This window comes from Psittacula echo, assembly GCF_963264785.1.
Source record: "Psittacula echo genome assembly, chromosome: 9".
Lineage (NCBI taxonomy): Eukaryota > Metazoa > Chordata > Aves > Psittaciformes > Psittacidae > Psittacula > Psittacula echo.
Genome location: NC_137745.1, coordinates 22,712,439 through 22,726,657, shown reverse-complemented (window position 1 = coordinate 22,726,657; position 14,219 = coordinate 22,712,439). Strand labels below are relative to the sequence as shown.

At 46.2% G+C, this 14,219-nt stretch overlaps 1 protein-coding gene across 8 annotated transcripts in view; it reads right to left on the bottom strand.

Moving 5' to 3' along the window:
- The window catches only part of SLC6A6 (solute carrier family 6 member 6), a 114,090-nt gene that overhangs the window by 33,746 nt on the left and 66,125 nt on the right, over positions 1–14,219 (bottom strand). For 4 of the 8 annotated variants that reach the window (XM_080625593.1, XM_080625592.1, XM_080625594.1 and 1 more), the window contains one exon: positions 13,121–13,177. The exons of the other annotated variants lie outside the window; for them this stretch is intronic. In XM_080625593.1, coding sequence (XP_080481719.1) covers positions 13,121–13,177 — 57 coding nt within the window. The remainder of the gene's footprint in view (positions 1–13,120; positions 13,178–14,219) is intronic. 8 annotated transcript variants of the gene reach the window in all.

Here is a 14,219-nt window from a genome sequence, read left to right as displayed (position 1 = left end):
TGCTACCTTCACTGACCGGGAGAGACAAACCACCCCTGGACTCTGTGGTCACCTCTTTGCTGCCAGTGTAATGTAGGCGATAGCAAAGGTTTGACCCTGCTGCCAACCTGCTGCCTGCAGACAAAAGGTGTACAAAGGCTGCACACTGCATCGGCAGCTGGTGCTACTGAGCACTCTCATGCTGCTTCCATGCCCATCATAAGGTACAAATCACTGCATCTGATTCCTTCTCAAACATTAAAGTGAAATACAGCAGAACAGTAAATCTCACCTTTCCAGATAAAACCCATTCCTCTAGTTCCCAATAACCTGAACTATCCTGTATCATTTATTGCCTGCAATTTCCTTTCCCTGAAGTATTATAAAGCTTTCAGAAAACTATACATTCATAAAAACTGGAATGGAAAGCCATTTGTTCTAATCAACCTGCAGGAACTGAAGGAATCTTGTCAGCTTATTCCATTTTCATAACTGCACTGTTTTCCCTTGACATCAATAAAGGGACAAAAATAAACCTTTATATTCAATTATTGTCTTCTACACACTATGCAATTGAACTGTTTGACAAGAATGATGGATCCTTAGATAATTAAGAAGCCACTAGCATGAGTCACGTGATGCAAACCCCAAAGCATATTAAATCACGGCTGGGTTTAGAATTTATATATAATTTATGATGTTCAAAAATCATAGACTGTGTAAAAGTAATAACTGCAAGAACTGCTCTAACAAGTGCCTTTTTACCCAGGATTTCCTAATGAAAACAAATCAGGAATAACTTGTAGCTTTTATGTTAGCTCAGATCTCAGGCATATGAGGCCAATTCTTCCCCCACTTAACTCCAGTGACTTTAGCTGGATCTGACCAGTTATTTTTCGCACAGTGCTCTGCTACTGAAAAGCAAGTGGAATTTTCACCAGAACCAAGCAAACCAACAAGTTCATTCCAGACCACAACCATCCCCTACTTGTATGTGTCGCTATGGGTGCACAGTCATAAAAACATCACGCTACAGATTATCCCCTTTGATAGCTGCCAGCCTCCCTTGTACCTGCTTGCTGGGTTTGCTCTCTAACCTGATTTAGCTAGTGGCAGTGACCTGAAACCTGAGTTGACATTAGCTCTGCAGGAAGTTTTTAACCCGAACATGATTTTGGGACAGATATGCATCACTGTACCCGCAGCTCTTTCCATCCACCACGGAAAGCTTCAGAAGGCTAACATTTCTACCAGCCGCAGCACCTCCAGATTCATCCCACTGACATACTGGTGGCCTCTGCAAAGCAGGCACTGAGACCGCAGTCACCTAGCAGCCCATGACCTACAAAGGGACCGTGATCTTCACTGTGCTTATCATTATGACTTTCTGCTCTATAAAACAGGCCAGCGCTGGCTGCACAGAGGTGATGTGAGCAACTGCAATACCTCCTGGCCAACAGCAGAGAGAGCTCACAGGAGGAGAAAGCTAATCGCAGGGTGATGGATCATCACCACCCCCTAAAGCATCTCCTGTTGGTTGCTGTTAGTCATGGTATGAGATAAAGTAGTGTAATTACTGAATAAATATGGTAGGGCCAGCTCTGTAGCAGCCTTCAAGCATATAGTTGCTTTGGGGAATTAATTCACAAGAGCTACCCTGTGCTCCTAGCATCATGCATGGAGATGCACGGAGTTGCATCCAAGAGGGATTCATAGTAGCCTTAAACTTCCCTGGGACATCCACATTTCACTCCAAGCCCCAAATAGGTACCACCCTGCATCATCTCCTAGAGTCATCTCTTGAGGGAGAAGAAAAGTAAGTAGGTGCAACTGCTTTTCTTCAAAGAGTACCTACAAGGTGGCTGATGTCCTGCTCTCACTACAACCAGGCATGGAGAAAGCCCAATTTCACCTTCTTTTGCCATTTGTGCGGCTCGAATCCATATCTTTATCTTGCAAGAGAATGTCATAACCATCAGGCAACAGGCTATTCTGGGCTGAGGCATGGAGGGCATTCAGACTGTCACTCATGGAAGCTGTTCATCACAGGGGTTATTGAAACACTTACCAACAGAGGAAGAAAGTGCACAAAGGGGAGAGTAACTCACACCTACAGCTTAGGGTGGGCTCTTGTCTTCAGACGATTTTGCAGTGAACTGCTGGGACAGCCATAAACCTGCTTAACAGGGCACAGAGATACCTAGATTTATAGATCCCTGCAGGATTATGGTTGGAAATAGGAGCTTAACTGTTCCCCATGGGGACTGACACTGGAAACACCCCAAAACAGCGCACGGGGCACGCCGGCTACCTTAGTGTCAGAAACCCGGGGGGACCTAAAGGCATTGGTCACCTCCAGCATTAAAACCTCTTCCAGGACTGCAGCTTTTTGCAACCTGCTTTTATCCTGCGACACAGAGCTCTTTCTTTCCCCACCAGCTCTAATCTTCTTGCCTGCGGATTTACCCTGACCCAAGTGTGACTCAGTTCTACCCAGGCTCTGCAAGCCTGACCGATGGATTGCATTCTGTAAACCCTAACAAGGGGACACGGTGATCACCCTGGGGTTTGTCCTAATTACCCGCACGCACAGTGTGAAACGGTGCCTTTTCTGATTCCTACCCCGTCACTGCGTGGGGCTGCATGTTCAAAAGGGATTTCTAATTTGCCTTAAGACACTCCCAAATTAATGGCCATGCTTGAAAACCTAATTACTGAGTGTTAGATTTGTTTGCTGCCTTAGCTGAAGCATGAAGATCACACAATCCCAGACTGGCTTGGGTTGGAAGAGAGCTTAAAGCTCATCCAGTTCCAACCCCCTTCCACGGGCAGGGACACCTTCCACTAGAGCAGCTTGCTCCAAGCCCCTGTGTCCAACCTGGCCTTGAACACTGCCAGGGATGGGGCAAACACAAGTTCAAGGTCAATTGTTATCTTGAATCTTAGCCCACAGATTTCAAATCCTCAAGGTCATGCTTGCTTTTGGGATGGCCGTTTCACCACAGGGGTGGCAGGAGATGGCCCACCACTACTTCATTGCAAGCCACCAGCTCTCACTAGCAGGGCACAGTACAGTAACTACCCAAGGCCTGTAGATCAGTTACAGCCCAGCTTCACTGTGTGTCCCTTATCTAGTCTTGCTGAAGTCCCGATTGTGCTCCAAGGAGCGGCCGCTGTGGCTGGCAGGCACGTACCGTCCACCAGTACCATAGGAATTGTTGCTAAGTGGCCACCTGGGACTGCGGTCCCAGCCCATGTCACGTTCAAGGGATGTCGGATTTATCCCCCTTTGCTGCCAGCCATTGGTGTCCACCCAGCCATTCCCAATTACAGGAACTGTCTACAAAGGCTGCAAGGGTGGGGGGTACGGGCGATTCTCCTTGGTGAAGAAAAGCCAAGAAAATAAAGTTTGTTTAGTGAAAGGCATTGTCTTTTTCCTTAATGGGGTTGGAGTTTCATTTCCTTTAGTTATGTCCCACTGGGTGAGGTTAAAATGGCTCTTAAGGGAAACAGTCTGACAGAGATGCTGAAACAATATGTTGTCACCGCCCAGGTCAGAACCAGAGAATAATAGGTTATTTTTACTGTATCACTTAGAGGGGATGGTATCCGAGATCTAAGTCCATCTGATTCCCCCAAGGAAATATATTGTAAGAAAATGCTCTTACAACCACATAGTCCAAAAGGAGCGATCCAAGTCTGCCTCCTGGAGACACATGTCTGCCTTTCCAGGAGCCACATCTGCCTGCGAGAGTACCCCCTCCAGGAAGCTTTGGATGGCTCCAGGAAGCTCTGGCTTCATGTGATGAACTTAATAAGGATAAATAAAAAGCAGCAATCTAGCCTGCTGTTTACAGCGTGCTACCAGGCTGAGTGCAGCCAAACTCATAGAGCCTGATCCAAAAGCAACGGGAGAAAGGATCCAGACTCCGCCAGGCATAGGATGTGCTCTCATGTACATTGGTACAAACCCCTATCAGCTGAAGATCATGGAATGGTTTGGGTTGGAAGGGACCTTAAAGCTCCTCCAGCTCCAGCCCCTGCCACAGGCAGGGACCCCTTCCACTGGAGCAGCTTGCTCCAAGCCCCTGTGTCCAACCTGGCCTTGAACACTGCCAGGGATGGGGCAGCCACAGCTTCTCTGGGCACCCTGGGCCAGCGCCTCAGCACCCTCACAGGGAAGAGCTTCTGTCTAAGAGCTCATCTCAGTCTCCCCTCTGTCAGTTTAGTTATTGAATGTCAAATTCATGCTGGTAAAACACTGAAAAACAGACCAAGAGAGGAAGCACAGGCACTTAGCTATTCTCAGGCATCTACACTCTGGCACAGCCAGAAGCACCTCAAAGGCTTTTCTCCTTCTGTAGGAGAATCACTCATCTGTCCCTAGCTCCTGGTGCATAAATCTTCCCATGTGAAATACCCCTACAATAACCCAGGTTCTCTTCCTGACCTCCGTGACTGAAGAGTCTTTGGTGCACAGCTGAAAATACCTAAAGATCAGCCATCAGCAGAGTGCTTTCACAGCCCGCCCAGCCTGGCCATCTACTGTGCTCCAGCCCTCGTATCTTTGCACGTCCAGGCTGCACCTCAGATAACCCATACCCTTTAAAAATACTGACACTGAAATGCAATCCCTCATAACATGTACAAAACGAGGCGTAGGGGAAGGGGAAGGCACTGGGCAGAGGGACCAGACGATGAGATGCAGATAGGGGAAGGCCACCAGCACAGAGAGGAGCTGCAGATTGTCAGCGCAGACACCACATTACTGCTGAGCCACTGGCTTTTTTTGACAGACAACCCATGGATCACCCATCTGAAAATACACTGTCCAATGTCTACTTTGGGATTACAGTCATGATCCACTCCAAGCTTCTTACAGCCAGAGACAGGCCACTAACACAGGTTAACACCTTCCAGGAGGAGAAATTCATTGTGGATGCCACTCACTTTATAAGCCCTAAAAATCAAGTCTTCCAGATAATGGCTTTCCAAATGTGAATGGAAACACAAAAATCAAAGTCTGCCTGTACACACAGACAGGTATCTGTAAGTATTTATGCATGCCCTGTCCTGTGTCTGAGGATCAGAAACACAGCAAAGGAGCAGCCTCTCTTTTGGTCAATGCATATAAATGTTGAAGAGGGATTCAACACACTGAACTGGTGACTAGAACCCTAACTGGACAGTTGTTTTCCAGCTCCTTCTTTCCTCAGAAAACTAAAAGCAAAGTGCATACACAGAGTGCCTTTGACCTTCATGGGAACGACTATGATTGATTTCATGGACTCCTTCTGCAGCGGGATGTGTACCTCCACTGCTTTTGCTTTTCAAGGACCCTTTTCTACTACGTTCAGCCTGGGCAGACTGTATGCGTTGAGCTTTTCAGTGCTCTTCTTCTGTCTCAATGGCTTTTGAAGGACATCTGTTCACCAAACAGTTAATTTTTCTAACCCTGCTTTAGACATTACTGTACCTCCTATTTTCTGCCTTTTTTTCCCCTTTGGCATCTTGGGAAGAGTTGAGTTTTCCCAGATCTGCCATTTATGGGTTGGTTCTTTTTTAATTATTATTATTTCATATTCACATTCATGAATCTTTCAAAATTAGTTGCCCTGATTGCCGGATCAGAGCTGCTCTTCAAATAAAACAGCTTCCACTCTCATTGAGAGCAATGGAAAAGCTGCTATTGATTTCAACAGCAGTAGGACCAGGTCCCGAATAAAACTGCATTTATTATGTTTGGCTCATTTCCTAGGATTACTTGGAACTTTGAAAGCTGTAGTGCTGGATGTTGACAGCTTTCCCTCCCTCCCGGAGCACTGTGGTTAAGCCAATCAATACGTGATTAAAACAAACAGCCCCTTGATCAAACTTATGGCTTTAGTGCAAGTCCTTCTGATCTGTAGAAGAAAAAGCCTTTCTGTTCGGCAGCCCTCGAGGCCACACCAGTACCCAAAGAGCACCTGACTTCATCTATCGGCCTTAGCTCTTATCCGAGTTCTTTCTGCTTCATTGAACAAGATACCCACATTTTGTGAAAAATAATACTACTCCCTTTATTGCACACACTGCCTCTTCTCCTCCTAAAAATGCCTCTGCATTCCCTGCACTACATCTCACTGTTCTCTTTGTCTTCGATGGACCCCTCTTTTTCCAATGACTTTTCCCCAGCTATGGGTTATTTAAACACTTATCCATTTGCCCTTTCTTCTTTCTCAGTTTTCCCCCCAACTTTCACCATCTCCCTTCTCACTTCTTCAGCTTTCCTTTCCTCTATGAGACTTTTCCCAATCTCCTAAGATTGACTGGAAAATCTGCTAGTGAAAGTTTCCGAGGAGCAAAGTGCACTCCCTTCATAAAGCTGGCCTATTCTGAAAGCAAAGCCCAGGGCTTAATGCACTTTCTTTTTCATCAGCTGTGGTCTGGACAAAAGGCATCTTTTTTCCCCCCACATGATTTTTTCTTGCTGGTGATTCCGTTCATGCTCTTCAGATGCTTCAAATAGGTACCGTGTCACAGCACAGAGCTGCCATAAAACCCTGCATCTTTGCTCAGATTTCAGCAGCAGATAACCTGCAGCCATGTAATACTGCTGATGCTCATTTTGTTCTACTTATATATGTGAAAGAACAGAGCAGTTACGACTAAACCCAGGACAGGAGGAAATTAAAAACTCCTTTCCCATTGTGCAGGGTGGAAAGAAGGAGAACCAATATCCACAAACTTTAATGGGTTTCAGAGGGAACATGTCCCTGATCCTAAACACAGGGGCTGAAGTGAAGATGATGCTTCCCAGCTTCAGAGGGATAAGCCTGACTCCCCAGCGAGATGGTCCAGGGCAGCCCTGGCCCCTGCAGCGGTCAGTGAGGAACAGCATGGGATGTAGGAAGAAGTTCTCCTCTGTGAGGGTGCTGAGGCGCTGGCCCAGGGTGCCCAGAGAAGCTGTGGCTGCCCCATCCCTGGCAGTGTTCAAGGCCAGGTTGGACACAGGGGCTTGGAGCAAGCTGCTCCAGTGGAAGGGGTCCCTGCCTGTGGCAGGGGTTGGAGCTGGAGGAGCTTTAAGGTCCCTTCCAGCACAAACCACACTATAATTCAGTGAAGTAAAGGACTGGCACACCGGTTATGACTCCATCCTACGGAAACCCTCCGTGGACACAGTGACTTTTGCATCCCTGTGAGCAACCAGGCATCCTGAACTGGAAAGCCATGGGCTTCTTCCTCTGTCCCCTCCTTACAGAAAGGTGATTCTTACAAAGAGGGCCATAGGGAAGGAGATTGTGAAAGCAAGGGTTGGCAGAGCCAGGGAAACTGCTTTTCCCTTGTACTGGTACTGGTAGTTATGCGCAGGAGAACATCCAGTTAACGCTTGGTTTTGTTCATGTGAAGCCAACTGCTGACCTAATTTAATGCCTCTGGATGTGCCAGCTAACAGCCTCCTGTGAACAGGCTGGAAAGAAGCACCAGCTCCCGGCTGCCCTCCCTGCATACTACCAGTGCAGTACCAGCTCTCCCATCATGAAAGAGAGAAACACTGATTCACTGGGTGACGCCACCTCTCCAGGCCCCCATCTTTAAGATAGGGCCCTTAACAAAACACAGGAGTACACCCAAGTGGTGTGGCAAGGTGATGGCTTTCCAAGCGAGATGGACGTTGTTGAAGGAGATTCAACAAGCTGTGCACGTCCTCAACTCTTCAGCCACCTTGTATCCTACAGTCACACAACTGTGACCAAAGAAACAAGCATTCTTGTATTTTGTTTTCAATTCTGAAGGTGTGCTGTGGAGTGGACTGCAGTTCCCTAGTAAATCTTGGTGTCAATTAAACTAGCTCTACTGCCACAAATAAACCCCATCGAGACCTGTAAGGGATGCTCTTCCTCCTGCTATAATAAAGGCAAAAACCTTAAGGCCCGCCAAGCTTATGAACTTGGTCAGTGGTATGCACTGCGCCTATTGACTTTCCTGCATGTGATTAATAACCTATCGATTCTATGAGGCGTGTTAATGGCAGACAGCAATCTCTGTGCCACAATAACCGAGCTGTCCCCAGTGCAGAGAAGAGAAACAAGAAAGTAGCCATTTAGTGAAGGAAATGTGCAGTATAATCTACGACTTCATTATTTCAAACTATTTTTCCTTAGGGATAAATCACTCCACACTCACATGGCTTTTTTGTTTTTTCAACTAATTCTAAATCTAGCCTTCAATTGATGGGGTTTGCCAATGCAAGTGTTCAGGACTTTCATACACTCTTTAGATGGTTGGGTTGGAACGGACCTTAAAGCTCATTCAGTTCCAACCCCCTGCCATAAGCAGGGACCCTTCCACTAGAGCAGCTTGCCCAAAACCCCATCCAATGAGCAATGACAAAGACAAGTTTGCAGCAATTGAATCCCAGAATTAGATCCTGAGTTGTTGCAAATGTGATTTCAAGTTGCTCAAAGTTTCCCGTACTTGAAGATTCCTGTACTTTTTTAGTGTGTTTTCCAGCTAAGTAAAAACCAGACACAAGATTACAAGTTTTTGGAAAAACAAGCTGAGTTTTCCATGCCCACTAATGGCTTTGATGAACTCTGAAACCAGGCTGGTGCCATACCTGCTTACGCCACCTGCACACAAAGACAAGAGTTGTGGTTTTATTGCCTGTATCCATCCATCTTAACTTAAACAATAACTGAGGACAGATTTCTATCCCACCTATGGCAGCTGTTTAAACACAGAATCATAGAATCCCAACCTGGTTTGGGTTGGAAGGGACCTTAAAGCTCATCCAGCTCAAACCCCTGCCCCGGGCAGGGACCCCTTCCACTGGAGCAGCTTGCTCCAAGCCCCTGTGTCCAACCTGGCCTTGAACACTGCCAGGGATGGGGCAGCCACAGCTTCTCTGGGCACCCTGGGCCAGCGCCTCAGCACCCTCACAGGGAAGAGCTTCTGCCTAAGAGCTCATCTCAGTCTCCCCTCTGGCAGGTTAAAGCCATTCCCCCTTGACATGTCATACACCACCACTGGTGGAGGAGACCAATCCTTTCTTCATCTTTGCTCCCGTGCCCCTTGTGCAGAATGCCTGATTAGTTTTCTAGCATACATTAATGCAAGGCAGAGTTGTGCAACATGGCACCAAGGGTGGAAACCAGCCAGCTCATTTGTACCAGGAAAACAGCTATTACACGCACGGGATCAGCAGCGTTAGCCCCATTACAGGGCTGTAAAGTCTGAGAAGGTCACGGAGCCCTGAGGACAGAGCCATGAGCTCCAATACTTAATGATTAAATGAGCTGCTTTTGATTTCAGTCTTGACTTCTCCTCCATGCTGGCAGTAATTATCAGCAAAACTATGACTCATTGAGAGAAACGAGCTGTAGACTACTTAGGTATGCAGCTAAGGTGGAGCAACGACCCTTGCCACCAAACCTCACAAACTGCTCACAGACCTTCAGCCACCAGAGACTCCCCAAGCACCCCGAGGTTTAATTCACTGCTGTTGTTTTCTTTCCTTCAAAAATGGAACAGGAACTTCAAGCATCTGAAGTTTCACACAGGAAATGATATCGAAGCCACTGATACGAGCAGAGCAAAACACAGCGTGTGAGTGTGTGGTGTCTGCAGAGGATGTGCTAAAAGAAGAAGTGGCAAAGCTGATGACCAAGCTCAGAGAAAGCAGAGCTTTGCAGAGCAGGTTGGTGAACTGCAGACTTCCACACATGCAGACAAAGAAAAGCAAAGCTGTGTGGACACTGGGGTGTTTATTTGCTTTCATGCAGCTGGTGCCAGGTGCTGGCTTGCACGGCTGGATATTGGCATGTTTTGTTTAATCCCAGAACAGCCCTGGCTCCATCTCTGGTTCCAGCTCTGTCCTTGGAGACCCCATGGCTGGCCAGAGCCACTCAATGTGCTCCTGAAGGCCATGACTTACAGGCCTCTTAATGGGCATGATCTGGTCAAAAATCAGATTTCTGCTCCCTAGCATCTGTTTTAAAGGTCTGAGTTGGAAGCAAAACCTTTGGTACTGACCACTAAACCAATCTGCTTTAAATTATGATGCAATTCAGGCTGATTCCCAACCAGAGGTGTATTTTCAGTTCACTTTCGCCATAGACCTCCGACATGCGCTTTCACGCACGGAGAGCTGTGCTCGGTTCTATGTCAGGAGATAGGAAAACCAAACAGCACCAGAACAAATACTTCACTTCTCCAGGGAAACTAACACGTAAACCACTTTTGCATACCACGGTCTGCAAAGTGCAGAGCACACACCAAGCACAAACAAAACCCTGATCCCACACACTACTTGGACAAAAGCCCCATCGAATTCATCCTGGAACTGCTGCCTCCAAAGGGAAGTTTGTAAGAGCAAGGCTGGCTCCAATACAAGAAACAAGTAGCTGCAGCCCTACCTTCACACCAGTGTCAATCTCACAGGCTCTTCTGTTGGCTTTTGTAGGTGAGCATCCCCAAATACAGCACGACAACATACGAGCAGGGTTTTTCTCCATCTCTTGTCAAACACACACCAGGTGATGGTTTTCATTGCAGGCTGCTTTTATAGTCCTACCTTCACCACTGTAAACTTAACCTACTCCTGCTGACCCGACTCAGAGATGTAGAGCAGCAGAGAAGAGGATCTTAGTGCAACTTCATCTAAGTGAACACGCTTTCACCGGATTCCAATGTGCACATTAACTTGCAATACCTAAAGCAGGTTTCACCATGACTACAGTTGGTTTTCAGGAGTTTCTCTGTGTGTGTGCAAAAGCTAATTACAGGAAGGTGGGAAACTGTTTGCAGTTCTCCCATAAATGATGGGGACATGGCAAACAGCCGAGGTAGCCATAAAAACACTCCGTATGTAAACTAAAGGTAGAAAGGTTTCCTTCGGTTTACTCTTCTGGGTTACTGTAAGGAAGTCACATGTGTGTAATAGCTGCATGAGCTGCAGATAGTTCTGCAGAAGGAGAAATCTGGGTGATTCAGATGTCAGATGTACTGCTTGAAATTCCTCATGTGAGTATTATCTGGCTATTCAATTTGACTTGGAATCTATAGCTTGTGAACTGCAGGAAGAGCGGAGGAGAAGGGACCTTCAACCCTATAAGCAACACTGCCTTCCACTGCTATATTCCTTCTACACGGCACAACACCTTTTTCATGTTTGAAAGAACAACCCTTTACATCGTTTAAGGAGGATCCATATGAGGAGAGAGAGTTGATGTTGTTACAGAACAGGGAGGACAGCAATCACTAGAAAAAGTATATGAAAGCAAGCCTGTCTTGTTAAATCTTGATTTTAGAATCCTGCCTTGCATACGAAGGGACAACAAAGGCTTTTAGTTACTCGTTCCTCAATCCACTACAGTCACCCCTTTGGTAAAGTTTACCTTCAACGAGGCCTGATGGGAAACACGGTGTTGCATAAGCAATATACTTCTTGCTGATAAAGGAGAGATATGGAGAAAACTCATCTTGGCAGAATAGAAAGAGCAACCCTATAGAACTATTCCCGTATTTCTTGATTTTATTTTCTATAATACCTAGATGATGGCTGATAATTCCCCAGACGGAGATGGAGACTCTGAGAGTGGTTTTGCTTTCTTTCAGCATAATTAAAATAACATTGTCCTGACAAAGGGTGGGTTTTGGCTAACCCCTGAGAATCTGCTACCCTGTAGAGCTCGCAGATGCCCCTCTGCACGTCCAAAGCTCTTTGGCAGGCAGCTGCAGGGCTGGGAGGGTGTTTAGCTGAGGAGCAGATGCTCTGTGCAGCATTAACTCCCTCACGTGGTTACAGCCACATGAGGAAACACGCACATAACGGCTGAGCCAGGGCAGTTGGTGGCTCACTAAATCCTAAATACCCCAAAGCTCTCTTCCAGGCTGCTTGGGAATGGGATTTGTAACTGAAACGGAAAAAGGTAATCTTTACTTTATAAATACTTATTGTCCCAGTATAATTACGCATCGCATTCTTCAACTGATAACGTCAACTGGCACTTAATCAAGATTTGAGGAGATCTCAAGTGAAATCCTGGTAAAAATTCCAACTGGTTTCAGAAAGACCCAAATTTCACCTCCTAATCTCATCTGAGGCTACAATTTACATCATGATTTTGATCCCACGTGAGTAAACCCACTGCAACTTCGTTGACCTTCAGGAGCTCGCTCCTGTTCTATGCTGGTACAAATGGGATTGACTCCAACGCAGAGTGAGGACTCAATGACATGCACAGCATCAGGGATGAATCAGAATGGGAAGGGGGTATTAAACAGCACCATAAAATAATATAGGTTAGAAGGGACTTTTGGAGGACAACATAGCCCAACCTCTTGCTCAAGGAAAGGCCAACATCAAAATCAGATTGGGTTGCTGATAGCCTTATGTGGACAAGCTCTGAAAACCCCCAAGAGTGGAGACCATGCAACCTCTGCTCAACCCATCCCACTGCTTCGCTCCACTCAGAGGGAACATTTCTTCCCTGTAACCACTCTGAATTTCCCTATCGGACAAAGAAAGAAGATGAGGAGGAAAAGGGAGAGGAGGATTAACACAAAATGCCAGGACAATACCGAATGGAAGGCTCAGGGTTCATATTCTGATAGTGCACTCATACAATACAAGCAGTTCGAAAGAAAAAGATAGAGAGGGTGTGTGCAGTGAGTAGGAAATGGGTAAGCTCCAGGTTAAGTATAAAATAAGCAACAGTCCCTGGTGGCAGCACATCAGACAATACTCATTTTATTGTCAGAGTAAAAACATATTCCCTTCAGAAAACCAAACAAAAAGCCCTACTGAGTGTTACAATGCATGCCAAGCAATTACTGCTTTCCACAATGTGTCCTGTGACTCACCGTGACACAATAAATTGGCATATGGTGCTCATTCAGGGTATATAACTCACACATTTGCAATAGCTCTAAAGAGCTAATAGTTACTTGGGCTGCAGTTAATTGGGGGGGGGGGTAATTTCCCCATGGCAATGCAATAAATGTCATGCTTATTATTTTATTATTATTATTATTTATAAAAAAGATGGGTTTAGTGGCAGGCAAGTGTCATTAATGCCTGAAATCTCCTGTATGCTGGGGAAATCCATTCAGACAACCTCTGGCATGCAAAAGCACAGAAATAATTGGTAAATACTACCTGTGGTCTTCTGGGTCCAGATTTGCCTGATGCCAAGAGCAATCAAGTCCTTTTTGGCTGCAAAGGATAGGAGGGCACTCAATACCTTGCAGAAGGCACTCAGTAGCTGGCAAAAATCAAGCTTTTCATGTGCCAGCACCCCATGAAAGAGCAAACCCTGAAGAGCATACGACAGAAACAGTACTCCTCACTTACGAGGGAAGACAACCTCCTGGAGAGACACAGAGCCAGCACTTCCTAAGGTGCCGAATACTCTTCCTGCTTGGGAAAGGTGCACTTCTTATGGTTATCCTCCTTAAAAACCAGCTCTAACTCTCTTATTGAAGAAGACAAAGAACAAAGCATCTGTCTTTCACTGAGTATGCTCAAGAGAATGAGCAGACTGGAAATCTAGGCTTCATCCTGAGTAAGGCATGAGAGATGCTTAAAAGGACGGAAGAAACTGTGCAATTACAAGAAAATTCTTCTCCTGTCATCAAGATTACTCAGAGGAGCCTAGAATACACCATGACTTGTGAGTACCACCTAGAGAATATGGTTTCAGAGTGCTAATGGAGCTATCCATCACACAGAGATGATTTCATGAGGGAAAAAGGTCTTTTCCAGGCAAGGTCTCCCTAACATCTGTATACATTTGACACAAGTCCAATGAAGCCAGTGGTTTTCATTGCAAAAGTAGATCAGTAAGACAGAAATGTGAATAGAGGGAGATCGAGATGAGCTCGTAGGCAGAAGCTCTTCCCTGTGAGGGTGCTGAGGCGCTGGCCCAGGGTGCCCAGAGAAGCTGTGGCTGCCCCATCCCTGGCAGTGTTCAAGGTTAGGTGTGGAAGACTGTCAAAATTGAGCCTGAACCAAGACTGCCAGGGTCTCACCTGCCCTATTTTATTCTTATTCTAAGGATTCTTTGCTAGCACTCACAAATCTCCTCAGAAACATCTCTGATTTATGAACCTGGTTGTTGCACCTCACCCATCCTCCTCCAGGAACATACTTGAGAGAGTGCACAAGTACATAAAAAGCAAGTAGAGCCCAGACCTTTTTCCAATCCAAAGTTGTACTCATCTATGCAGAAATGTCACAGTATTCATTTCACCCAAGG